Source organism: Cyphomyrmex costatus, unplaced genomic scaffold, assembly GCF_001594065.2.
Source record: "Cyphomyrmex costatus isolate MS0001 unplaced genomic scaffold, Ccosl1.0 scaffold270, whole genome shotgun sequence".
NCBI lineage: Eukaryota > Metazoa > Arthropoda > Insecta > Hymenoptera > Formicidae > Cyphomyrmex > Cyphomyrmex costatus.
In genome coordinates, this window is record NW_017276800.1 from 90,492 (window position 1) to 117,153 (window position 26,662).

Here is a 26,662-nt window from a genome sequence, read left to right on the forward strand (position 1 = left end):
AATATATATCTATATATATATATATATATATATATATATATATATATATATATATATATATAATAGAATATGTCATATAGTAAATTTTTTTTTCAGGTGGTTGCTACTGACAATGGAAATCCGAAACACTTCGCAAGAACGTCGGTGCACGTCAAGTTAAAGGATTATAACGATAACGCGCCCGCATTCGTTGATGATCGTTATGAGGCTACAGTGAACGAAGACGCTTTACCAGGAACGGTTGTGGTAAAACTGATTACCGTCGATAAAGACACAGATGTCAACACACCGATAGAATTTTATATAACGTCCGGCGATTCTAGATCGCAATTTCAAATTAGATCTACCGGCGAAGTATACGTGGCGAAATCCTTAGATAGAGAGACTATTGATCGTTATGAGCTTCAAATCGTTGGTACAGATGGAAAATACGTTTTTGATACAAAAGTGACGGTTCAAATCCTGGATGTCAATGATAATCCACCGTATTGCCTCAGATACCGTTACAGAGAGATACTTTCCGAGGGCTCTCATCCTGGTGCCTATGTCTTGACCGTATTGGCCACAGATTACGACGACGAGCCGAATGCTAAGTTACGATTTTATTTAACCGGCGACAATAACGACAAATTTTCGTTAGATAAAGAAACCGGCGTGTTGAAAACAGTCGGGCAACTTGATCGAGAGACTCAAGCCAAATATTCCTTAACAGCCCATGTGCAAGACCGAGATAAGCCGACTTGGGAGTGTTCGTCGCAATTGGAGATTCTCGTTTCCGATCTCAATGACAACGCGCCAAAATTCACTATGTCAACTTACAGCAGCACTTTGCCTGAGGACGTGGAAATTGGCACGTTAGTGACGAAAGTACACGCTACGGACGACGATATCGGTATCAATCGGAAGATCCGATATGAATTTATTGATTCAGCGGATGGCCACTTTGTCATCGCAGCGGACAGTGGAATAGTCACGTTGGCTAAACCATTGGATAGAGAAACGAAAGCCATGTACAATGTTACTATTCAGGCGCTTGATCAGGGCACTCCTCAGCTAATGGGGGTCGCCTCTCTCATCGTTAACGTACAGGACATCAATGACAATCCGCCGGAATTCGCTTCTAAACTTTATTTCGCGAAAGTACCAGAAATCTACGCGGTTGGTACCGAGGTGGCACGAGTGCTTGCTACTTCAAAAGATACAGGAGTGAACGCTGATATATATTACTCGATTGTTGGTGGCAATGAGCATAAAAAATTCCAAATAGATGCCAAAACGGGCGTTCTAACTATCGCCGAACAGCTAGATTATGAACGGGCTCGCGATTACTTCCTCACTATTCAAGCTATTGATGGAGGCATTCCGCCACTGAGCAATCACGCTACTGTCAATATCACCGTCACCGACAGCAATGATAACGCGCCGATTTTCAGCGAAGTTTCATATAGAGCCTTTGTGAGGGAAGATGCAAAAATCGGAGAAAAAGTTACGCAAGTGAGTTTCTCAATTCTTATTATTTGCACTTCTATCATAATATTTCTTAAAGAGACAATAGGCCTGTTCTTTTTAACTGAACTTCTTGCATGGTTCATCTCACTTTTTTCTTTTTCTCTTCAACGTGGAGAGAAAAGGGAAAAATGAACCATGCAAGAACTTTAGCTAAAAACAACAGACCTAATACTGTGATTTATTGTTTAATAATTCTACTGAATAATATAAAACTATTTGTCTCATTAAAATATTTTATTTTATTGACGTTTCAGGTTTACGCGAACGATTTAGATAGCGAGGAGAATGGCAATGTGTCGTATTATATAGAACGTGGCGACAGACAGAAGCAATTTTCTATCGACAGAAAAACAGGACAGATTACTGTCACCGCGCCATTGGACCGAGAAGAAGTTAGTACGAAATATACATTATAGATACAAGCATAAACGAAACATTAAATAAACTCTAATAAACGTTTCATTCTTTTTTTTAGATTGCAAGCTATGTGTTAGAAATTCATGCGCGTGATAATGGCATACCGATGCTCTCGAGCTTCGTGATGGTGAATATTGAAGTTTTGGATGCGAACGATAATCCGCCATTATTTTCTTTGTCAAATTACACAGCTGTTGTACAGGAAGACAAACCGCTCGGTCATACAGTTTTACAATTCGTAGTCACAGACGCGGACATCGAACCGAATGCCGATCCATACACCTTTGATTTCCGTTCTGGGAACGAAGGCGATGCTTTTCGGCTAGAACAGGATGGCACTCTGCGAACAGCGACGAAGTTTAACAACAGAGTAAAAGATAAGTATGTGCTGCATATTCGAGTGTTCGATAACGGCAGTCCCCCATTATACTCGGACGCGTGGGTTGTAATCAAAGTGATCGAGGAATCGCAATATCCACCAGTAATCACGCCCCTCGAAGTGATTATCAATTCTTACATGGACGAATATCCCGGTGGTATTATTGGAAAAGTTCACGCGACCGATCAAGATCAGTACGACACGCTTCTCTTTAGTTTGATACCATCCTCGTCGATTCCAAGCACTGATCTCTTCCAGATAGACAAGGTCGATGGTACATTAGTAGCCCTGCCTAGACTTGATGTAGGCGAATATAGAGTAAATGTTAGCGTAACGGATGGCAAGTTCCATTCGTACTCCGTTGTAAAAGTTAACGTTGATTTAGTAACCGACAAAATGCTCGAGAGTTCGGTAATCGTGAGATTTCGAGAAGTCAGTCCTGAAGATTTTATGCTGAGTCATCGCAAAGGTTTCGTTAGAACTGTTCGCAACGCAATGAACTGCCGTCTTAAAGATATCGTCATTATCAGCGTACAGCCGTCGACTGATGAGACGAACTTAATCAAATCCCGGGCAATTCGGCAGGCAGTACACAACGATCTCGATCTTCTATTCGCTGTGAAGAAAGCAACGAGTTCCGCAGCTTCATCAGGTTTTTATGCGTCAGAGAGCATACGCGAGGCATTAAACCAGCATGTAGAGGAACTGGAGGAGTCGACGAAGTTAGTAGTTGAAGAGATTGTTCGGTTCAAGTGCAATAAAGGTTACTGTTTTTACGGCGATTGCCAAGACAAAATCACTCTCGATCCTACGCAAATAACGCCCGTGTCCACTGACGTAATGAGCTTCGTGTCACCGCGACACAAACACAAAATGGAATGCAATTGCAAGGAAGGATATGCCGGCAATCACTGCGAGGTAGTAGTCAACGAATGTGCCAGGGATCCCTGTCCTCTCTTCAAAGTTTGCGTGCCAGACTCCTCCATTCAAGGATACTCATGCCAGTGTCCTGAAGGATATGCCGGTCAGACTTGCGACATAGATATTTCCAAATGCCACGATGAGTCGTGTTACATTCCACGAAATCCCATATCTTTCAGCGGCAAGAGTTATGCACGCTACAAGATCGACAAAGCGTTAATACGGCAAACAATCGAAGACCGTCTCAGCTTGTCCTTGAGAATCAGAACGATGCAGCCTACCGGCAACCTCATGTACGCGGCCGGCAAAGTGGACTATAATATCCTGGAAATCGTTAATGGCGTGATGCAGTACAAATTTGATTTGGGCAGTGGTGAGGGACTAGTTAGAGTGAGCAGTGTGTACGTGAGTGATGGACAATGGCACGAGATTCAGCTGGAGCGAGAAAGCAATAGTGCCCGACTGACTGTAGATGGAAAACACATTGCTCATGGTTCGGCGCCTGGTATTAATGATATTCTGAATCTGCAGTCGGACGATTTATATTTGGGCGCTGAAGTGAGGCAACATCCATCGATTATCGGCTTCGAAGACGTGCAGCGTGGTTTTGTTGGCTGTATGGACGACGTTAGAATCGCTCGGGTATCTGTCCCATTGCACATGAGCGGTGCTAGCAGCGTAGCGATTCTCAAGCGATTTGCCAATGTTGAGTTTAGCTGCGACACGACGACCATCCTGGTGCCGCCGGGTGTCTGCGGTTCACAGCCGTGCCAGAATGGTGGTACCTGCAAGGACACGGGCAGCGACAACTATGAGTGTCAATGTCACAGCCGGTTCGCCGGTTTAGCTTGCGAGATCGATACGGATCCGTGCGCTTCATCGCCCTGTCTTTATGGCGGCCGTTGCAAGATCATACCAGAAGGCGGTGATTATATCTGCGAGTGCGTCGGGCCGAGTCTGAGTGGCAAACGTTGTGAATTTGGTAGATATTGCAGCCCGAATCCGTGCAGCCACGGTGGCGTGTGTGAGGAAGGAAACAACGGCCCAATCTGCAAATGCCAGGGCTTCACGGGCGATCGCTGTGAGACCGACGTAAATGAGTGCGACGCAAGTCCGTGCACGAACGGCGGCACCTGCGTGAATGAGATTGGCACATACAGATGTATCTGTCCACCGAATATGACCGGCTTGAACTGCGGCAACCCGGCTTTCTCCACGCCCATCATATCCAGCCACTTAAACATTCCATGGGAGTATCTCATGTGGATCGGCATTGCGGTGCTGCTTAACATCCTGCTCATCGTCATATTCGTTGCTTTCTGGCGGATGCGGACGAAGCGAACTAGAACGCGCGCCAACAACATTAACAACGAAACACGGAAGCAGATGGTTCTGAATTCCGCGAGGCCAAATGAGCACGAATTCAAGCGCAGTTCAAAATTGAGCAATCTGGAAGTCATACAGGTACTATTATTGTTACGTTTAGATTGATTATTCTCATTACAAGACGTTACAAAAGCATGAGCTCTTCAACTTGCATAGTATATCTGAAAAATTCCTAGATAAAAATTCTACAACAAGAATCAACGAATTCAGATATTAATTTTTATTTATAGCAGATTTTTTACATAGTCCCCTTCTTTGTTGATACACTATTTGTTACACACAATAGAACGACTATGTAATAATGAGAAACTATTGCTTCTCTTCCGGAACTGCTTTTAGTTGACGCATTCCATTATTTTTAGATCGTTGATATATATCGTTAAAACATTTTTCTTTTAGGTACAATTTTATTATATCTTAAGAAATAAAAGAAGTCTATTAGGACCCCAAGTCAGATGAATGCGAAGGATAGTAAATAATTATGTCCTATCGTTTGATTAAAAACTACGAGACAATTGCGTCTAAAAGAAGAATTTTTTTGACAATGTATCAGCGATCCGAGATATGTATAACGGAACGTATCAGTTAAAGGCGGTTTTGGAAGAGAAGTATTATAACAGTTTTCAATCATTGTATCGTCAATACCGTTTAATTGCGTATGTTATGAAAAAAGAGGACTACGTAGAAGCACGATATGAATAAAAACTAATATCTGAATTCGTTGATTTTTTAGAATGCTCATCCGAGAAAACTTTTCTCAGACATACTATGTACATCTATTTGAAGGCATTACTTCAATATTTACACAATGAGAGACTTCAAGAAATTTAACTATTTTAACTTACGATTACGATGTAATGCCTTCAGTTCTTTGTGGTATATAATCGCTATTTAGTAATCGACATGAACGCTGTTTTATTTTTTATTTGCAATCGTTTGGTTTGCCCACGTAGTACACTCCCTCTCGTCGCGACGTCGATCCCATTTAAGGTCTACGTGTAATTCTTTTTTTTACAGAGAGAACCTCCCCAATGTCCTCCCAGACCCGCCTCCTATACCCCAAGCTCGAACAACGAGCCTGCTACGTATGGTAACTCGGCGGCGGTGGCTCTAAATAACTTGGACACCCTGCGCAGCTATGGTAGCGCGGGCGATGAACTAGAGAACTTTCCGCCTGATTATTTGCGGAACCTAAATCGCAGTACTCCCGTACCACCCCCGTCCCTGACCCTCGCTAACCCAGTCGGCGGAAATGCAACTGGCAGCGACACGGACAGTCTACACAAGCCCACCTGGCAGGAACAGATGCAACTAGCCTCCTTCATAACCGATACTACTAAAATCAAGAATGGTGAGTAGGCCACGATCACGTAATGAAAGAGGAAAGCCATCCTTTTGGCTCCGTCCGGTAGCTTCTTATTTTTAATTTTGCTTATGGCATGTAATCGTAAGGGGTGGTGCACTAGGCCCTTCCCCATTCTTGTCTCTCCTTGACGAAACTTTCTCTTAATTTTTCTCGCTCTTTTTCTATCTTTGTTTCTCTTATTGCGACCTTTCCATCATTAGCGTAGCCGATTATTCTATTAACACCAGCGTGTTTCGTGTTGTGTGCACTAACAGACCTGAAACGAGCGAGCCCAGTGGTACCAGAGCTGACCACTGGAGGACTTCTACTAAACTCTTCTCGACGGACGCCTCATGCGATTGGGTCTTCCGTCACCTCCGTCACATCCATCGAGGATGATCCTCGCATCGTCGGTGGTAAGTCGAGACAGCCCGCTCGTATGGCTCGAGATACAGAGTATCTTTCGAATCGTGTATCATTTCTTAAAAATTAGAGATGTGTAACATTACATTTTGCGATGTAACAGTCTAGAAATAGAAAATTTAAAAATACATCATCGACGACTATTAATAAAACTTTACAAATTCACCAGAAGCTACTGTAACCAAAGATATGCGATCTTAGGATACTCAATATACTTTGGGTCTTCGCTTCTTCGCTTGTACTATCTCAATCGAGTGCTATTATTTGCCCTCACACTATCTATATCTTTTACTTCACCGCACAACACTAAGCCGCATCGCATGTAGCGTGTCGGAGTACAGTCGTTGTCTGCAATGCTTTTAGGATATCATTGGGACTGTTCAGACTGGGTCAGGCCGAGTCAGAATCCCTTGCCCAACATCACGGAGGTACCCGGCAGCGAGGTTCCAGACTCATCCAGTTTTCATAGCAATGAGAGTAATGAATCGAATACTCATCAACTACCATTAAGTAAGTATACGGTGGTGCCAAAGTACGCGGATAGACCAAAGCGGATAGACCGTACGAGAGTGCTTCTATTGATTGAGACGCGAAGATATATGTGAATGCGCATTGATTTATCTCTTCCTACATTAGCATGAATAGTGTAATATTGATGTTTGACAGCTTTAATTTTATTAATTTTATAAGTATTGAGTTTTTTAAGCACACTTATTAGATTGTCACAAAAATTCAGTAGTTTTATTGACACGCATCCTATACTATAATAAAAATTAAAAAACCTAAAGTGATATATTTAATACCGTCTTAACACTGTAATATAATAAAAGAATAATATGAATTTATAATAATGACTAACGAATTAGTACCATAATTAAGCAAATTTATATTTATGCATGACGAAAAATATATGATATCATGTCATACATACATGTCAGTTTATGGTTTCACTAACATTAATTACAGCAATTTGTAAAACTTTCTTAGCAATATACAATATGGAACTATATGTAACATTTGCAATTCTGTTATAGTGCATGGTCCAATAGATCCAACGAGGGACATTGAAACACTAAACGAAGATCAAGAATCGGAATATGTCGGCGACTCCGAATGCGGGACCGAGTTCTCGGAGCAGTATCATTGCGCGGAGACGCAACGTCTGAATCCTCTCGATAGCGGTGGTGAAGGGGAGTATAAATACAAAAGCTCTGAGAGCTATCTGCGTCACCCGAACTCATATCTGCCGCATTACAATATTCATACCGACACCGAAAACGAGACGAATCCGCTCAACGGCCGTCTCAGCACCCTCGAGTCCGACGAGGAAGAAGATGACGTAGTGCCTTATGGTTTTCCGAGCACCCGCCGTAACCGATGCCACAAGGTGATCGAGGAGGACGAGATTGGATCCGTCATCACCACGCTGGAGGAAAGGAATTCGCTATTGGGCGGTGCAACCAGCAATAGCGATCTCTCCACGAATCTATGCGAGATCGACGATTCCGAATACGAGATCACGGATCAGAAGAGCAATGGACGCCTGTGGCTGTCGGGGAACGGCATCACACAGACCTCAGTGTGACGACCGATGGTGCCGAAGTACGCGGATAGACCGAAGCGTGCGAGAGCGTGTTTTTCCGTACTTTTACGATTGAAACGCGCGGATATCTGTGAATATGCAATTTTGTACATAGAGTATTATATCGCCGTAGAAAAGTAAGACCGTCTGTACAGGCAGCTATGAAGTAAGGAATTCGTTTATGCGAACCACCGGCGTGTTCTGGACGCACGTCGCGCGTGTGATGTATATCGTTGCGGAAATACATTGCGCCTCAAATCTCCTCCTACATAGGTAGAGTTCATGAATCAGCGTACTTAATCCAATAAACTCATCGCGAATAGTTATCTCTTACAACTGCAAGCAGTGCGTACGTCGCGTATGTTCATATCAGAATCGCTGAAATAATTTAGACAGCTTCTATTTTATTTATTTTATTAATATTAGATACATATGTTTCGTTGTAATAACATATAGGCTATTCCGTGACAAAATTGATAAATTTTTAGAATTCTTGAATTTATTCTAAAGTAATGAATTCATATACATATATAATGTATATATACTTTAGGTCAATATGATTCATGTACAATGAACATTATCAAGATAATTTATTATATTTATTGTAACAAACAAAAAATACTAAACATTTATAATTTTTATATGTGAATATTCTTTTAATCACATTAATTCTTTAAAATGTCCATTTTCTTAGATTACATTCTTAGAAATTTGTCGGTTTCCTCACGGAATATCCTGTATATAAACAGATAAAATCTAAAATATAGATCAATGTAATTTTATGGCTTGGTGGTAGAAAAAGATATTTGAACATATAATTTTCGTATATTTTCTATTTCCAAGTCACATTCTTCCTATATTTGGAAGATATTAATACACATGAAAAATATAAATTATTTGTTTAATTAAGAAGAAAAATGTATGATGACATCTTAGAGAACGCTACACACTGCACACATTCTTGACATTATTTTATTTTTTCACAATAATTGAAAATATTTCTTTTGACTCTACCAAGGAGATGAGATTTATTAGGAAAAAAAATAGATTATGTCAACTATGACTACATTTATATGCATAAGAAATTATCTTGAATAAGAAAAAGAGAATTCATTACTCGAGAAAAGTAAAGTTAATCACGACCGTGTCGTCAGACCAATGACTATTGTTTAATGACCTATCGTTTAAATTTAACATATTAATCCAACAACTATAATTCCAGTGCAAAAAGATACATAGATACATTTATGTATTTTTACTATTTGCTGACTTTATTTTGGTTACATATAAATGAACCGACGGACTACTTAATAATGCATATATTAAGTAAGAAGTAGCAGATTAGCGTATAAGTAAATGGACTCTAGTGAAAAAGAAGAACAACCTCCTCCGTGTTACGGAGCAAACATGTGCGCGATTATGCACATGTTTATGCACAGGTTAATAGTTAAAAAAATATGAAATATTTTTACTGTGATGATAATAATGTTTATACGATGATCAAATATTATAACTTGTATCATAATAATTGCAATGTTAATTACCCAACGTTTTATAACAAATTTAAGAAGAAACAAAGAAGAGCGATGGAAGGGGCGATATCTCCTCCGTGTGTACGTAAGCTAAGTCAACGTTCCATTTATTTAACTTTTTTCTCCCTTTTATCTCTTTATTCAGTCACCAATTAGTACGACCGATAAATTTGCATACATGGTGCTACTATTTACATCACGCTTTATCGTCTATCTACTCTTTAATAAGACTGCTCAGCGGTGCGAGGTAATTCACCTCATCGCACCCTTTACCAATCTGCCATTCGCATCTCATGTATTCTTCATCATAAGAACTTCATATAATATTGTATAATGGAATACTTTTTAAAACTGCCAATTAATTCTTAATGCCATACAAGCAATGCATTTCCTTCGATTTATTTTATAAAAGAAATAGAAGAATCAAGGAACACGTTATTAATGTCTAAGATTTTTTTTACTCATTGTCACTTTCATTTAGAATACTTTTTATTAATGGATATTGTATAGTGGCAGCTTACATTTGGGTGAGGTATACATGTTCATTTATATACGTAGAATTTTATTGAGAAATTCGATTTTATGTTCCTGTTCTGTAAAGGATGCTAGCTATCCTGCGTGTGTTTGTAGGATATATTAGCGAATCATATATTACTAATAATGCTAAACAGGGTGATTTTTATGTTGACCAAGAGCAAACGTATCGTCTCTCGTCTTTATATAAGTTAAAATCAACTGTGCTTCTACTTTCTGAAATTTAGAGAATCATATATTAAGATTCATATGGTAACATTTTTTAAATGATTTTATATTAGAATCATATGAGAGAGAAAGTATAGAGAACAAAATTGATTCCGCCAGTTTGTTGCAACAAATTCGATAAAAATAAGCGATATAAAATTTCAGTCAGTAATGATAATCACAGCATGAAGCACGGATAAATATTATATAACACATTTAGACTAGTTTTATTTAAAAAAAGGAAACGATGAAGCACATTGGTCAAAGACTGTAAAGTAGAAAATATGGATGTGACAGCGAACTTTTTATAAATAGTATATAAATTTATTTAGTAATTTTACAAAAATCGCAAAACTTATCTTTTAAAATTTTTCAAGTGATAAATTAATAATATTAAAATTATCAATTTATATTTTATAGTTAGTATGGAATTGATCGAAAGCGTACATAAATGATTTGTATATATAATTTTTTTAGTAAATTATTTATTGCTTCAGGCCTACTTATTGGCGAGTTATGTTCTCGAAAAATTACAAAAGTAAGGAATAAATAATTTTACCGAATATTTATGTATTTTATATAAAATAATTTTATAAAATTATTTATTGCTTGCCATTTGAACAGTTTGAGTGTACAACTTTTAGAACCATGGAAAAAAAACATGGAAAAAATGGGTACAATTTCTAAATTTGCCATAATGTCTAGCCCTGCTAATAGAATACATATCGATATCACGAAATCTCTTAAGAAAACGAGGAATTTGACTTGTTATTATTGTAAGGCTATAATTAATTTGTACAAGAACAACCTATTGTAATAAAGAAACCAATCTTGCCTATAATAAGTTATATTTTATTCGTAGTTTTATTGATATTTTTATTAAATAATAAAACGAATAACTTATTGTCTTATACAATATCTTGGATAAACATTCAATGTTCCTCTATGATTAGAAGTAGAAAAAAGTATATATAAAAAGGAAAATATCCTTTTATTTCTAAATCATAGAATAATATTGATATAATCTTTTTCCTATATCTTAATATTTTTGCAACGCTAAAGTAAGTAATTCGTTCATTGGTGTCAATAATATACGTGGATCTTCAATTAGTCCAGCTCCAACCATAGCACCGGTAAATAACTACAATGGTACATAATTTATTATGATAACTTATTTAAAAGATAAACGTCAAAGTATTTGCAGAGTTTTTTATTACAACATACCTGTTGTATTAGACGATCAGCTAATTCAGTATCTGTAGTTGTTAGTTTGCATAACTTTTTGATGAGAGGATGATTTGGGTTTATTTCAAAGCGCGGTTGGAGCATAGAATATCGTATTTCTTCATTCATTTGATGGCTCTGCATGCGAATAAAGTGTCTTGCACTTGCCATATCCTGAACGGTTACTACGCAAGGATGCGACTCTAAACGATTCGTCATTTTAACATCATATGCTTTTTTGTCGAGAATTTTCTTCATATAATTTACGAGATTATCTAGTTCATCCTTATTTATAATACCTACACAAAGAATATAATACACACACAAGTTTTTTTTACGTCTTAATTAATTTACAAATATATATAATGTGTATATTTATTACATACCCAAATTTTCTGGTTTATTTGCTTCCGTATCATCTCGCATTTCTTTTTCCACAGATGTCAAAAAGTTACTTTTATACTGTCTCAAATGCATTAATACTAATTCATCATATGGCTCATAGCAGAATAAAACTTCAATATTTCGTTTTTTCAAAGATTCATAATACGGTGATTGCTCAGCTAGAGTTCGACTGTAACATATGACTTTTGTAAATCATTGACTAACTCGAATTATTTAGAGTATATTTCACTATACCTTGGCGCTGACAAATAATATATATCCTTTTGATCTTTCATTAAACGACTGCAATATTGCGTTAAGCTGACTAATTCTCCTGAGGTAGCAGCAGACGATTCAAAACGCAGGAGTTTGCCTATATCTTCCTACAATAAAACATAAAATTATTGAATATTTTATATATAAACATATTTTATTGATACTTATACGAAATACAATAAATTACCTACCTTTTCAGACTGATCATTATTAGTTACAATGCCTTCTTTTAAAAATAAACCATAAGCTTTGTAAAATTCATTATAGTCTTCTGGCTGCTTCGTAGATCGCTCATTTAGGAATTTTAATATACGTGCGGTCAACACGTTTCGCAATTTTCTATCAAAAAGTTACAGTCTTTATAATTATATAGTACGCAATAATAAACAATACAAATATCAGAAGTTTATTCTCACCCAATCAATATACTATTTTGTAATAATTCACGGCTCAAATTTAATGGTATATCTTCCGAATCTACTACACCTTTAATAAAACGTAACCATTTTGGTAAGATATTCTCTGCTTTGCTTTTAATTAGAATTTTTCGATTGTAGAGCGACACTCCACTGGTAGTATCCCTCGCTAAATCGAACATTCCGGGCTTTTCTTCTGGGAAATATAATAGAGCTTTGATACTCAATGGTACATCCGTCGAATAATGTAGTACAAATCTTGGTGAATCAATGCAATTTCCTACGAATCGATAAAATTCAGCATGTTGCAACGGCGTAACATCTTTTGGGTCAAACATCCATAACGGCTGTAAAAGAAAATATTTTTGCTTAATTATGGTAGATTAAACATAAAAATGGAACAAATGAAAGGAAGTTATATAATAAATGATACCTGAATCATATTAGTTCTCTTTCCATTTACAAAAATAGGACTGCCGACGAAATTACTGTACTTGTTGATAATGCCTGAATGTATTAAGAGAAGATAGATTTTATTAAATGTACGTAAAACAACATAAATAAGTACATATCCTTATCGCTAATGTACTTACGATTGATAGTATTTTCATCACTGAATTCTCGGCTATTCGGTTTTAAGTATATAACAATCTTTGTGCCTGGCTGTACACCATCTGCATTTGATATCTCATATGAACCCGATCTATATGTGAAGATGTGCTTATAATGTTACAAATGGCTATTAAAATAAATAATATCGATAGTGTTTATATAGAGAATAATAAATATTCCTTCTTATTATACATTACCCATCTGAGGTCCAACAAAGACCTTCTGCATTTTTTGCAAAAGATTTTGTAAATACTTCTACTTTATCAGCAACCATAAAGGCACTATAAAATCCAACTCCAAATTGCCCAATAATTTTAGATGTGTCATTAGAGTTTTGTTCTTCCTTCAATTTTTCTAGAAATGCCTAAAATATGTATGGTATATATCTATGTATAGAAATGTTACGTATATATGTTATGTCATACATGTATGACTTATATTTTGAATTACATTTCAGAATATCTACAAAAGCTAAAATTTTTATTTCAAATAAACTTGAAATCATATATATAATACATACTTTATAAACCAAAAAAATAAAAATATATAAGCTCAATGGTACTTGCCTTAGAGCCAGATCGAGCTATAGTTCCCAAATTGGCTATCAATTCTTCTCTAGTCATTCCCACGCCAGTATCTTGAATTGTTAAAGTACGATTTTGTTTATCAGTACCAATATGTATCTCCAAACTTCTATCACCAGCTACTTGTGTAACTTCATTGTCACTCAGACGTAAATATCTTAATTTCTCTAGTGCATCGCTAGCATTTGAAACAAGCTCACGTACAAACACCTAGTGGATTAATCAATGTAATTACTGTACATAGTTTCTAATAAAATTCATATTTTATTACCTCCTTATCTGAATATAAAGACTTAGCGACAATTTGCAGCAACATTTGCGTCTCAGATTGAAATTCATGCTTGGCACTCTCACCTGCACATAATAAAATATATTTTACCTGTTACATTTATCTAGAAAATAATTTCAGATATAATGATCTTAATTACGATCAAAGGACTTGCTGCAACAGTGGATTAATCTACAATGTAATCGAATATATAATAAGTACTCATATTTTTTCCATTATTTTATAACTTTAGAATTGATTTACTCCGTTGTTGTATCTACAAATTGTTGATTAGCTCATTGTTATAGCAAGTTCTTCAATTGAATATACTACCTATAGCTTTCTCTGTGTCTTTTATAATGTTATGGTACTCTGTAGTTTGAGCCTCTGGTTGAGATGACAAATGTCGTGTATAATTGTAAATAACTGTAAAATTGAAAATAATTTATATATGCTTTGACATCAATAAAATACAATGGAAAATACACACATATTATATATATATAAAAAAAATAGATTTATAGAAAAACTATATGACAAATAGTGTACAATATGTAAAAGTAAAATATTTGTTGGACACGATAAAAATAAAAGCTTAACAAACTTGGTAATCGTTGGCATTGTAAATGAACTAATTTCTCCTGCAAATTTCTATTTAATAATCTTGAAAGAGATCTTCCTAATTTAATAGCGTGCTTAATTCTGAAGGCGGCTGCCATTTTCAATTTTAACCTGGGTGACAAATCTTACAAATTTATATGTGTGTGTGTGACTAGTAGTCGCGCTAGGCCGCCAACTGATGGCGCTAGTCGTGATGTAAAGCCAGGAAGTAAGATATAAGGAGACTCCACTCCGTAAAATAAAAGTGGACTCATTTTTTTTAGGTTTCGAGTTCAGCTTCCGATTCTGATGAGTGCGAGTAAGAGAAATGATCATTTCTCTTAACTCGCACTCATTATGCGCAGCACTACTAAATTCACGAGCGCTGCGAGTGTCGAGAATCGGAAACGGAACTCGAAACCTAAAATGGGTTCATGTCTTGTAGACTGGCGAGACCGAGTGGAGTCTCCTTATATCTTCCTTCATGTGTAAAGCCCTGAAATGACATCCCTGCTTACAGGTATGCTATTTTGCGCATATATTTTCTAATAGCTAATAAAAAAATAATATCATATACTGCTATGTTCTCGCAGTTATTTTATACATGCCACGTTTTTAACAGTAACTCTTTTCCGCAAGCTTCTTTCCATTTTTATAATAGTATTAATAACGTCTGGTAAATAATCTTTCTCAAATATAGTTGATGAGATGTTTGAAAAACTAACATTTTCTATCTCCTCTGCCTGCATTCATCACGACACTTTTTTATAGTTTTTTTTAGTTAAAAATAATTTATTTAATAGAGAAAAAATTTCTTAAAATATTATAAACAAATGTTCTCCCAAGCTAAACTATTATTATTTATTAGTTATATATGTTCTTACATTAACGGTCTTTAGTATTGAATATTGATTACAAACAAATATAATTAAAATTTAAATAGAATTATATTGGTATTACGAATTAGTAACAAATAATAAACATTATATTTCGATAACCATCAACTATATATCTCAAAAAATATGCTTGTGTATAATTAATAAAATGATTTTCTTCATCTATAGTTAAATAAAAATCTTAGTTAAATAAATTATCCTAGTCTGTGAGCTTGATACATCGCATTGATAAATATAAGAAATAAAACTTATGATAAACTTTTTCCGCTATTACTAGTAATTTGATTAAGTATCGTATATTGAATTAAAATATAACGACATTTATACAGCTTAACAATGTGAAATAAATTTGTCTGACACGATAATCGCTTATTACTTTGTTTAACATGAGGATATCTACATCAAATATTTATGCGTTATAGACATATCTATAGATACGTGCCAGAGGTGCTCAAGTCCAAATTTTTATTTTACGATAAGAAAACAGACAATAAAATAATTCTTCGGAAGCTAAATGTGTATCATTGAAAGAAACTAGGTTTCTTTTTTACGAACTCAATCATTGCCTTACCGGCTATTATCGTCTCAAATAGTGCACATTTAGAAGAATGAAAATGCATTCGTGAGAACGAGAAAAGCTATAGAAATTGTAGGATTTCGAAAAGTATATCTGCGAAGTATATAATTTATTGACAAACGTTAACGAGCGTATATCATTCGAGTCTTGAATATTTTATTAGTCATAATAACGCTCGTTACCTTGATTATCCGTTATTTTTTCGCGATTCATGATTATTACGCAAATCACTATGTAATCATGAATATATCGAGAGATTATGGTACAATAAACGATGAGCAAATGATCTCAAAGAAAATTTTTTTCCGCAGTCAGGGGAGACAAGCGTGATCAGGATGATCTTCGTTGTTCTGTGCATCCTCGTGCTGCCACTCGGCAATGACGTAATTGCGTCATTTCGTGTCGACGACGTTCTCGTAAAATTTATTGTTAACGCGACACCCGCTCTATTCCCACCTTCAAGAGTATTTCTACAACTGTGCATTAGCTACGGCAAGATTTTCATATTTATGATTTCTATATTGATTGTTTATCAGGGAAAAAGAAACGTTCGAAATTTATAGCAACGACTAGAGCTGTGTTTCACTTAAGGCTTGCAATGCTCATGAGCATCGTTTTCCCTTATTTGATATTTGATAAATAACCATGTATAATCCTTTAAAAAAATCGAATCTCGTAGAACGGTTGTCAACGCTTTATAAAGTATTTATATTTTCGCCAGAGAGTATTAATTTTATTTTAGACTATATTTATTAAACAAATTCTACAATTAATATATTATTTATACTATATCGAACCATTAATTTTTTCTCTTGCAATACAGAATTTTTTAATTTTACTACATTATTTAATTATGCAATAATAGGAAAACTAAATTATTATAACAAATAATAGAATATTAAATTATTATAGTTAAATAATTTCACTAAAATTTTGATTTATATATGTAGATATATCTTAAACGGACTCGTAACTCGAGTTTCTCAATTTCCTTGTATAAGGAAAAAATGTTTTGCTAAAGTAAAAACTGTGTGCTAAATATAAATCTAAAAATAATTTTGTTGAGAGAGACCATCAAGATAATTATTAGATACATATTTAGGACGCTCAACTGATTGATGGAATATCAAAATTTTTTGCAGCATTATTCTTTATGCATGAAATTTCTATATAATTATTATATATATAATATTCCAATAAAATTATTTTCAGATTTCTCAATATATTTGATAATATATAGAGACATCTGAAATATATAGCTCAACTTTTTAATATTTCGATAAGCTCGTTTTTTCTATATGGTATATGTAATACAATTTCTATATTCCTTTATTGATAAAATTAACGTATAAAAGATATATATTTATCAAAATTAAATAAAATATAATATCCTTTCACAGATGACACGATTAAATTATCAAGAATATTATCGAACAACTACTTGATGCACAACATTCGTAATTTTTATGAGGAACTTGATCCAAAGATTTACAATGACTTAGAACATCAAAATCTATATATGTTGAATTTAGATTGTGATTACGCTGTTGATATTTTACGTCAGGTAATATATAGTTTTTATATCCGTAATAAATACATTATAATTAAAAAGATACAAGCAAATAAAAGTATTGTTGATATCCAACATAAAATGACAGGCACATTCAAAAAGGATGTTTGTCGCCCCGATGAAATGGTTGCTTTTTCAAGATAGAAAAACGATAATTGACAATGATGATAACGTCAATTTAACTTTTACATATAATGACTCTATGTTGGAAATCTTCGAGGATTTGGCTATCTATCCTGATAGCGACGTGATCCTCGCGCGAAGATTTGATAGCGATTTTCTCGAATTATTATCTATATATCGTCCAAGTTCACAGCGAGGTATAATTTGGGAAAATCGTGGAAACTGGACTTTCGAGAATGGTTTACGAATGAGCACTTTCGACGTAGCTTCAGCACGAAGAAGAAATCTTCAACAGACGGCTCTGAAATCTTGTTTAGTGGTACTTTAAAGTATATAATGTGTGCGTGTGCGTGCGTATGGTGTGGGTCACGTAAAAAAATACACTTAAGATTTAAATATCAATGAAACATCAAAGTATTTTGTAGATAAGCAAATGTAATATGTGCATTGCTCGCTATACTACAGAAAAGTAGAATAAATAAAGTAGCCACGTCCATAATAAATAAAAACATTATGATTAGCCTCCTTTTTAAATATAAATTTTTTTTAACAGAAGAGATATTTTCTTTCAAGTTTTATATAACAATTGCAGATGACGGATCTAGAGACAATGAATCATTTAACTGACTTTAAATATAAAACCATAGATCCTGTTACAAAGGCTAATTATCCTTGGGTACTGCATTTAGTGAATCGAATGAATGCAACGTGAGTTCAACCTTCGACAATATATATTATATCAATGTAGTTTTTTATAAAGACTGTTAATATATAATTTTTAATAATCGCAGAATTAAAAATTTAATTGAAAAATATGGCAGTTAAATTTGGTTTGTTATAGGATATTGCTTTATTGGTTAACTTAAAATTCCATATTTTTGCTTTAGGGTAAGTTTTGAGGTCACGAATAGCTGGGGATTTCTCAGCAAGAATGGTTCCTGGAGCGGAATGTTTGGAATGTTGCAACGACGTGAAATTGATATCGGTGGAACCGCCACATTTTTCGTACCGGAACGTGTCGGTGTTGTACAGTTCATTCAATTGTATACACATACGAGGTAAAAAGATTATTATTATTATTTATCAAGTTAAAACATAATTTAATTAGTTTTCTACGCCTTTTTAACGGCGTTTATTAACGCAACATTAGGGAGAGACAGAAAATAAAACTTCAATTATCGATATTTTATGTTCAAATTTGCATAGCCTACGCTTTGTATTTCGCCGACCTTTACTGTCGACTGTGAGCAACATATTTACTCTGCCTTTCCAACGAAATGTTTGGATAGCGCTTGCAATATTTCTTCTTTTGGTTTTCTGTTTGCTCTATTTATCCATTAAATGGGAATACCATCGTGGTAGGAAGACAAAATCAGCAGCCTACTGGAATCAACTAAATCCTAACAAACCAACGGTCAGCGATAATATTTTCGTTCTTTTAGGCGCATTTTCTCAGCAAGGTAGAGAAATAATTGTGAATAATGTAATCATATAGACTTGAAATATTATTAAAATAATTCACAAATATTAATCAAAAATCTCTGAGACAAAATTTTATCTTTATCGTGCAAATACATAAACCAAACATTTACTATATTAAAAAAATGTTATTATTACCAAGTAGAATACTTTGTTATATAAAGAAACAATTCACTAAATATTTTTAACTAAACTAGTTCTTGAATACTTTAAAAACATTTAAGGTATTCAAGAAATTAATTCTTTTTTATTACCATCGAACACTTTCTAAATTGAAAAAATATATGTTCTTACACAAAACTTGTGTTTAATAAAAGTATGTACAAATTAAATTATTGCATTTCTGTTTTGCAGGATATTCGTATGAACCCTACAGAGTTTCATCTCGAATAGTTACTCTTATGTTATTGCTTGCCTCACTAAGTTTCTATGCGGCTTATACAGCAAATATCGTGGGATTGTTGCAATCTACCACAGATTCTATCAAAACTCTTCCAGATCTTCTAAATAGTCCTTTAAAAATGGGTGTACACAATATAGTATACAGTAAATATTATTTCCAGGTCGGTAGGTTTAAATTATGGAATTTAATAATGTGAAAACCTTTAGTATGTAATTTAAATATAATTTATTATCAAATACTTGGACTTATTACGATGTGAAGTTATTAGTAGCAAAAAATATATAATTGAAAAATAGATAAGTTCTTTGTGGATGATAGTCTTTCCGAGATCCCGTTAGAAAGGCGATCCTGGAACAGCGAATCGAGCCGAAAAGAAGCAAAGCTAACTGGATATCTGTAGAAGAAGGTGTAGCCCGCATAAGAAACGAACTCTTCGCATTTCACGGTGAGATTGGTACGGTTTACCAACTGATTGAAGAAACTTATTTGGAGGAGGAGAAGTGCGGTTTGACTGAGATCGATTTTCTAAATCACTTATATCCGCTTCTTGCGATACAAAAGCAGTCACCTTATTCAGAGATATTTAAAACTGGGTAAATAATAAAGAGTTTTGCAGTACCATTTATCCTAGATACGGTGAACGCTAAAGTCACGTTATCCTTTTCTTAATTAGATGTAAAGAAAAGATAACATGACTTTAGCGTCCACCATATCTAGGATAAACGGTATTGCAAAAACTCCTTAATACCTCGAATTATTTTTACGTAAATGTTTTCAAATATTAAAGGAGAATGTTTAAAAAGTCATTTTTTTTACTATATTTAAGCCATTCTAATAATAATGTTCTTACGACTTCTCAAATAAACGATTTTCTATCTTTTGACCCAAACAATGATTCTTTAAGGTCTATTCGAGTATAACGTACTTAATGAAGGCCAGAATCGCGGCGATACTCTTTTAACACTCTCCTTTATGTATAACTTCCTAGCTAGAGGTTTAAAGTCTAATAAAAATGTTATGTAGTTTTAAAAACGAATTTTATTGACGTTATATTTTTAAAAATGTACAATACTATATGTAAATGTACAAACTAATAACCATCTCATGATATAATATAATTCTTGGAAAGTTTGACACTTAGAAATTGTATTTTCAGAGCTCTAAAATTACGAGAATACGGACTTAAATATCGCGAGGAATATCGCTTATATACGAGAAAACCAGTGTGTTCGAGTCAGACCAGATTCATTACTATCGGTTTCACAGAATGCTATTTCGCGCTAGTTATAATGGGCTACGGAATACTCTTCTCTATAATCGTATTTGTGTTTGAGTTATTATGGCATAAGAGGTAAGATTTAAAAGAGACTTCATTACCATGCTTTACTCTATTTATTATATTTTTTCCTCAAAGGCGAAGTATACACGCGGTAAAAGAAATGTCAAACTCGGAGACCAACATTGTGGAATACCTTGATTAAATGCCTGTGATGAAACGGATATCTACTAGTCCGAAAGAAATTATAAGAGGCACATCTAACTTTTCTGAGCTTTTTAGGGCATTAAGTCTAATCAAATTGAGAATTTTATTTAAAAAATTAGATTGTCGAAGAGATTTTTATTAATTTGTTAGATATTTACATTTTTTTTTTTTTAATAAGAGTATGAATTACGAGTCAATATTTTAGTATATGTTATATATATATTATCATTTAATGTATTATAATATAAAATTATCAAACTTATATACGTTGTTTTATTCTTTTAATAAAGTTAATAATCCTATTTATTTATTTATAAAACATTATAATGTGGAATAGATTTTACTATAGTGATCGATATATAAATTAATAAACCTTAAAAATGTTTATTAATTATTTTACGTACACAATTTCAAATTAATTACTTACAAAATATAATAAATAAATCTTACAAACTACAATAATCCACAAATCAGCTGCGAAAACTGATCAGTGAAGCGCTCAGTAAAGCCTACGGCACACGGTGCTTGTTTTCCTGCTGGATTGCTAGCTGGATTAGAATCTTGCCACCGTATTGGCTGCGGTGCTGAAAGTGCCAATATCGCGGCCAATGCGATGGCAAGAATCTGATCTAGCTAGCAATCCAGCAGGAAAACAAACACCGTGTGCCGCTGGCTTAAGATTATATAGTTTTCTCTGCTGAATTAAACAGTCTGTTTAGGTTGATTTAGAAAGGAAAGTAGAGTCACAGTATAAGTAAGTACAGTAGTTTCACTCCGTGTCGGTACCTTTGATCTATGTGTCCTACAGTCAGCCATGTTGTTGGTTGTGCGAGGCCTTTGAGTGAAACTACTGTACTTACCTATACTGGAGTGCGTTCAGAAATTACACTCAGATAACTCTTGGGTGCATTTTTGATATAATATACGTAACGTAAACTATAGCCTAGAGTTACCTAGGCGTAATTTCTGAACGCAGCCCATGATACGTGACTCGAATCGCGCGCTGATTGGCTTGGTGCTATTTATATATATTATCGACATATAAGTGGATTGGCTCGTGACATCACGTGACATGAACGACTGCGCAGTGCGCATCCTACGGAATGCAGCATGCTTCACCTTGTAATTTGTATCAATTTGTATTTCCCCCATGGTCATGTCACACGTACACGTGCTTTGCTTATGAGTTCCGACCATCCGACGAACCATTCGACCGTGACGGACGTGTTTCGATTCAGGTGCTTTTCATTGTATATTTTTGAAAGTGTTGCCGACTTTGTGCATTGCGTCACCCGTTCGTTTTCATATTTTTGTACGGTTTACTTTAAAGACGTGATCTGGCCGTATCGATCTCGGGATTGCTTGGAGGCTTGTGCTGGATTCACACTGCATCCGATTGTCGTCGTACGACGGCTCTTCAACCAATCAGGAAACAAAATTTTGCTTCGTATTGATGATACAATTTTTCTAATTGGTTGCAAAGTCGTTGTACGACGAAAATCGGATGCAGTGTGAATCCAGCATTGGAGGCGGGAGCCATTATTTAAGGAAGAAGAAGAAGAGCTTTGCTTGTGTGTGCTACCAGTTGCGCCAGGCCGTCGACAGATGGCGCTACCGTCGAGTGCTGCAAGCAAATCTAAAGACAAAAGCAACAAAGCTAGAGTTGTTGCACAAGAGATTAAGATTGCACGATTGTTAGCTAATAATGACAAAAAAGTCCGAGATAAAGTACTAAAGAAACTCAAAAAATGGCTAACGGTACGATCACAGAGTTCATTTGGTAAGTGAATTTTTGCACATTATTATGCTACATAAATTACGTAATTAACTCTTAGTACACACGATGATTTTTCGTTCCTTTACTATATATGTATAATCTAGTAACAGAATTATTAGCATAATATTCTTTATTTTTTATTTATTGGCCATAAACCATCTTTTAACCAAGTGCTTCCTTAACATTTCAAAAAAACAGAAATGCATAAGATACAAATGACTTAATTGTCTATACAAAGAGTTAATATAAATATACTTGAATGTGAACATCTCATATTTTGGACCTAATGCACTCTGTGTTCTTTATAGTATTTACAAAGACAGATTTTATGAGCTTATGGAAAGGTCTTTTTTACTGTATGTGGATGTCAGACAAGATGTTGATCCAAGAAGAACTGGCAGAGTCACTGAGCAAGCTTGTACATTGCTTGAAATCTAAAGATACAATTGTACTTTATACTACCTGTACCTTACAGACGCTTGCTACTGAATGGTTTGGTATAGATCAGTATAGACTAGACAAATTCTCTATGGTACTTTTATTATTTAAAATATATGTATCTCATAATATATATACAAGAAGTATTCAAATATTTGGAAAGAATCTAATTTGTTGTTTCTCTGTTTTTCTTGCAGCTGGTTAGGAGGATTCTTCGTCAAACGTTTGTAATCTGTAAAAATCAATCGTGGAACATGGAATGGGTGACAGAATTCTCAAAAATATTTACGCAACTTTTTTTACATGTAAAAAGCTTAGGATTCAATTTGCATTTAACAGAGATATATTTGGAGGAGCTTGCCAAAGTACTTATACAGAATAAGAGAACTTACGGCTAAAATTTAAACTTTAATTTTTATTTAAAAAATTGTCATTTCTACTATTGTTGTAGGCTGGTAATGAAAATCTATCAGAGGATGTAGTCCAAGAACTTATTAAACCCTTTGCTGAGTATTTAATAACTACAAATGACGAACGACAGATGAAACATATCATGCAACATATTTTCAGATATTTGATATTCCAATCAGATATTGGTTTAGACTACATGGAAAAATTCAATGCTTGGAAAAACGTACATATATTTAAAATACAAAACTCCTATATATGATGTAACATATCTTTACATATATATATCTATATATGATAAACGTATATATTTTAAACAGGCTGGCTTTCCCTGCGCACGTATAGATGATATGCAAAAAATGGAAACTGACACAGAAGAAGAATCTGACAATGAAGATAAACAATTTTCTGAAGCTAAACTAAAAAATAAAGTTGAGAAGTCTTTAGATCCAAGAGCAGGTAAAGTAGATGTTGAACTACCGCAAATACCTTTTAATGCCATGAAGATTGCTGAATTACTTTCAACATATAAATTTCACCCATCATCAACGGCAAAATCACGCAGGCAGCTTTCGAGACTTGTTGACGAGTATGTATTTTATTAATCTATCAAGTTATAAGTTATATTTAACATATTCTATTGAAAAAAAAATTATATTTTCAGATTTACGAAATTGTCACAGAGAAAGATGCCGCTTGGAATAAAGAGAGTCAGGAAACCAAATTGTCAGAAAAAAGAGATGGATTCGAGAAAAGCTGCAATGCGTCTCATTAAGTTTGAGAAAGATTTGCTCTCTGATAAGATGAATAAAAAGCGAAAAAGAAATGGAAAAATGATTTGTGATGAAGTTTCTATTAATGATCCGAAGAATGGAAATACTTTAGACTTGGAAACTGATGCTATTAAACCAAAAAGTAAATTAACCGATACACTTGCAAAGACTGAGTTGCAAGATACAGATGCAAACGCAGTACCATTTAAGAAACGGAAAAAAAGTAATTCAACTTGTGATGTTTCTAATACTAAATCTGATATTACTGAGAATAAGAAAAAGCTACGAATAGATACTTCCAAAAAGAGTAAAGCTGCAAAAAAAAAATTGAACGGTGAAAGTAAGAAATCTATTGTTGATAAAAATATAGAACATAAAGCAAATAAGGTAGTAATTTCTGTAAAACAAAAATCTAGTGTTTCAAATCAACATACTTCTGTCTCGCCAATTTCTAATAAAAAGGTCTTATTAAAAGAAATTAACAAATCTGTAACCAAGAAAGAAAGTGAGATGAAAAGCAAGATTACAAACCAAAAAATATTAAAAAATGTAAATAACACTTTAATGTTATATCTTGTTGTAATTAATACTGTTATAATAATGCATTACACACACACATGCGCGCGCGCGCACAGTTATATAACACATCAAATAAAGAAGCAAAGTGATTTAAATAAATTTGTGACAGAAAAGAAAAGGGTAATATTCGAACTCTCTCAAAACACAGCCCAACATACATCCCAGTATATTCAACAAGTTCGCAAAAGTCCAGCTATTCCATTTGATGCAAGTAAAAAACCATTGAACAGTGTGCTGAAAATGAATCCTATACCAAGTCCGCTTAATCCGTTTTATTATAAAAAATAGTGCACAAAATGTCATGGGATTTAAAACTTTGTGAAACTGCTTCATAAGAAATTTTCTAATAATTGATAAAAGTTGAATATAAAACAGTGCAAGGTACGAAAAACTTAGTTTTTCTGTAAAATATAAAAATATTTTATAGAAATGTCGAAAATGATTATATGTATGTTTATAATAAATGAAATAAATAAGATTATGATTAATTCAGAGTAATCTCTACATATTTATTTTATTACAGCAGAATGGCACAAATATAGTAGCATAAACATATATACTCTAAATGCTATTATTATGCAATACAATAAAGGTTTTATTGCATCATTAGTGGTTCACTTTGGACATTCTCTCTAGCTCGCGCTCTCTCATTTTCAGTTTGGAGGTTTTTTTTGCTTCTGTTTTTTTGTTTGTTATTGCGCAATGATTAAAGTAGATATACAGATTTATACAGAATATATATACATATAGAACTTGATACATCACATGTAATATTACAGTCTTAAACATTGTACATCACGCAAAATTTGTTATTGCATAAAATACTCCATGTTTCCAATTACAATATTAATAATACACGTAACTTCTTTAGACATATGCACATTATATCGTCATACAATAATCTAATTAACATCTATTTGCACAGAAAGATTTTAATAGACACTTTATTAACAATTTGCTTAATTTGTCAATCTATAAGATGTACAGAGATAAATTACTATAATCAATTTATAATTCTCTGTTTATATTTTTTATTAAAGCTTATGAAAGAAAAGAATTTATTTTTTCCTTTTATATCGAGTATACGATTCCAGGTACATTATAATTACATAAAGAAAGTATACCTCTTTTTTTATGTGTTTTACTTACACACATATATATGTCGACAGATCTATAGCTATATCTACTGCGTGAACGAGCTCTTACAAAACTATTTTGACTGCTTATATCTTTTTGGCACGTGAATTCACTTTTACTTATGCTCGAAATTGTTCGGTAGTTAACCTACACTTTATCGAGAATATATATACTAGAAAAAATAAATATTTTCTAATGTGAGTTATAAAAATTATGCGACATAAGTACTCCTTTAAAAATATTGAATCATGTAGATTACATTACTTTATGTAATATAAAGTACTCAATGATCAGACCTTTGGTGGAAGATCTTTTGCTTCTGAAAGAGGTATTAAAATTGACAAATGTAATTTTCGCACTCATTTGAGACAAGAAAAATATTTTACCAATATATCATATATATCCTTTTGAAATGAATAA

General features: G+C 34.0%; 4 protein-coding genes across 5 annotated transcripts in view; 3 read left to right on the forward strand and 1 right to left on the reverse strand.

Moving 5' to 3' along the window:
- The window catches only part of LOC108774641 (fat-like cadherin-related tumor suppressor homolog), a 54,590-nt gene extending 46,237 nt beyond the window's left edge, over window positions 1-8,353 (forward strand). The window contains exons 17-23 of the mRNA XM_018540792.1: window positions 97-1,494; window positions 1,764-1,901; window positions 1,985-4,690; window positions 5,630-5,963; window positions 6,233-6,373; window positions 6,744-6,890; window positions 7,415-8,353. Coding sequence (XP_018396294.1) covers window positions 97-1,494; window positions 1,764-1,901; window positions 1,985-4,690; window positions 5,630-5,963; window positions 6,233-6,373; window positions 6,744-6,890; window positions 7,415-7,965 — 5,415 coding nt within the window. The 3' untranslated portion in view covers window positions 7,966-8,353. The remainder of the gene's footprint in view (window positions 1-96; window positions 1,495-1,763; window positions 1,902-1,984; window positions 4,691-5,629; window positions 5,964-6,232; window positions 6,374-6,743; window positions 6,891-7,414) is intronic.
- A 2,916-nt stretch (window positions 8,354-11,269) lies between these two features.
- Trap1 (TNF receptor associated protein 1) lies at window positions 11,270-14,720 on the reverse strand. The gene is made up of 13 exons (XM_018540813.1): window positions 14,604-14,720; window positions 14,333-14,425; window positions 14,003-14,085; window positions 13,714-13,941; window positions 13,345-13,511; window positions 13,129-13,238; window positions 12,969-13,042; window positions 12,536-12,882; window positions 12,311-12,458; window positions 12,099-12,226; window positions 11,846-12,033; window positions 11,460-11,758; window positions 11,270-11,376 (listed from the first exon to the last, which is right to left on the reverse strand). The coding sequence occupies exons 1-13, from the start codon at window positions 14,716-14,718 to the stop codon at window positions 11,275-11,277; spliced, it is 2,082 nt and encodes a 693-aa protein (XP_018396315.1). The 5' UTR covers window positions 14,719-14,720; the 3' UTR covers window positions 11,270-11,274.
- A 3,119-nt stretch (window positions 14,721-17,839) lies between these two features.
- Window positions 17,840-21,220, forward strand: LOC108774668 (probable glutamate receptor). The gene is made up of 8 exons (XM_018540821.1): window positions 17,840-18,084; window positions 18,358-18,473; window positions 18,653-18,823; window positions 19,128-19,225; window positions 19,599-19,807; window positions 19,966-20,240; window positions 20,804-20,998; window positions 21,062-21,220. The coding sequence occupies exons 1-8, from the start codon at window positions 17,845-17,847 to the stop codon at window positions 21,126-21,128; spliced, it is 1,371 nt and encodes a 456-aa protein (XP_018396323.1). The 5' UTR covers window positions 17,840-17,844; the 3' UTR covers window positions 21,129-21,220.
- Window positions 21,221-22,587: 1,367 nt separating this feature from the next.
- Nnp-1 (Ribosomal RNA processing protein 1 homolog Nnp-1) lies at window positions 22,588-25,486 on the forward strand. Of its 2 annotated transcripts, none has more exons than XM_018540820.1 (7): window positions 22,588-22,910; window positions 23,216-23,439; window positions 23,543-23,710; window positions 23,797-23,979; window positions 24,074-24,342; window positions 24,418-25,092; window positions 25,162-25,486. In XM_018540820.1, the coding sequence occupies exons 1-7, from the start codon at window positions 22,736-22,738 to the stop codon at window positions 25,391-25,393; spliced, it is 1,926 nt and encodes a 641-aa protein (XP_018396322.1). In that variant the 5' UTR covers window positions 22,588-22,735; the 3' UTR covers window positions 25,394-25,486. The 2 variants fall into 2 exon arrangements, with proteins under 2 accessions (XP_018396322.1, XP_018396321.1); XM_018540819.1 differs by lacking the exon at window positions 25,162-25,486 and having other exon boundaries at window positions 24,418-24,866; window positions 24,943-25,064.
- The last annotated feature ends 1,176 nt before the right edge of the window (window positions 25,487-26,662 follow it).

Coding starts and splice junctions, on each gene's coding strand:
- Trap1 (XM_018540813.1), bottom strand. CDS start 14,718: ATGGCAGCCGCCTTCAGAATTAAGCACGCTATTAAATTAGGAAGATCT. Junction 13,512..13,713: donor TAGCTCGATCTGGCTCTAAG/GCAAGTACCATT, acceptor TACATATTTTAG/GCATTTCTAGAAAAATTGAA. Junction 12,034..12,098: donor TATTATTTGTCAGCGCCAAG/GTATAGTGAAAT, acceptor CATATGTTACAG/TCGAACTCTAGCTGAGCAAT.
- LOC108774668 (XM_018540821.1), top strand. CDS start 17,845: ATGTTGGAAATCTTCGAGGATTTGGCTATCTATCCTGATAGCGACGTG. Junction 18,474..18,652: donor GTGAATCGAATGAATGCAAC/GTGAGTTCAACC, acceptor TTTTTGCTTTAG/GGTAAGTTTTGAGGTCACGA. Junction 19,226..19,598: donor AGGCGCATTTTCTCAGCAAG/GTAGAGAAATAA, acceptor TCTGTTTTGCAG/GATATTCGTATGAACCCTAC.
- Nnp-1 (XM_018540820.1), top strand. CDS start 22,736: ATGGCGCTACCGTCGAGTGCTGCAAGCAAATCTAAAGACAAAAGCAAC. Junction 22,911..23,215: donor ACGATCACAGAGTTCATTTG/GTAAGTGAATTT, acceptor TGTTCTTTATAG/TATTTACAAAGACAGATTTT. Junction 23,980..24,073: donor AATTCAATGCTTGGAAAAAC/GTACATATATTT, acceptor TATTTTAAACAG/GCTGGCTTTCCCTGCGCACG.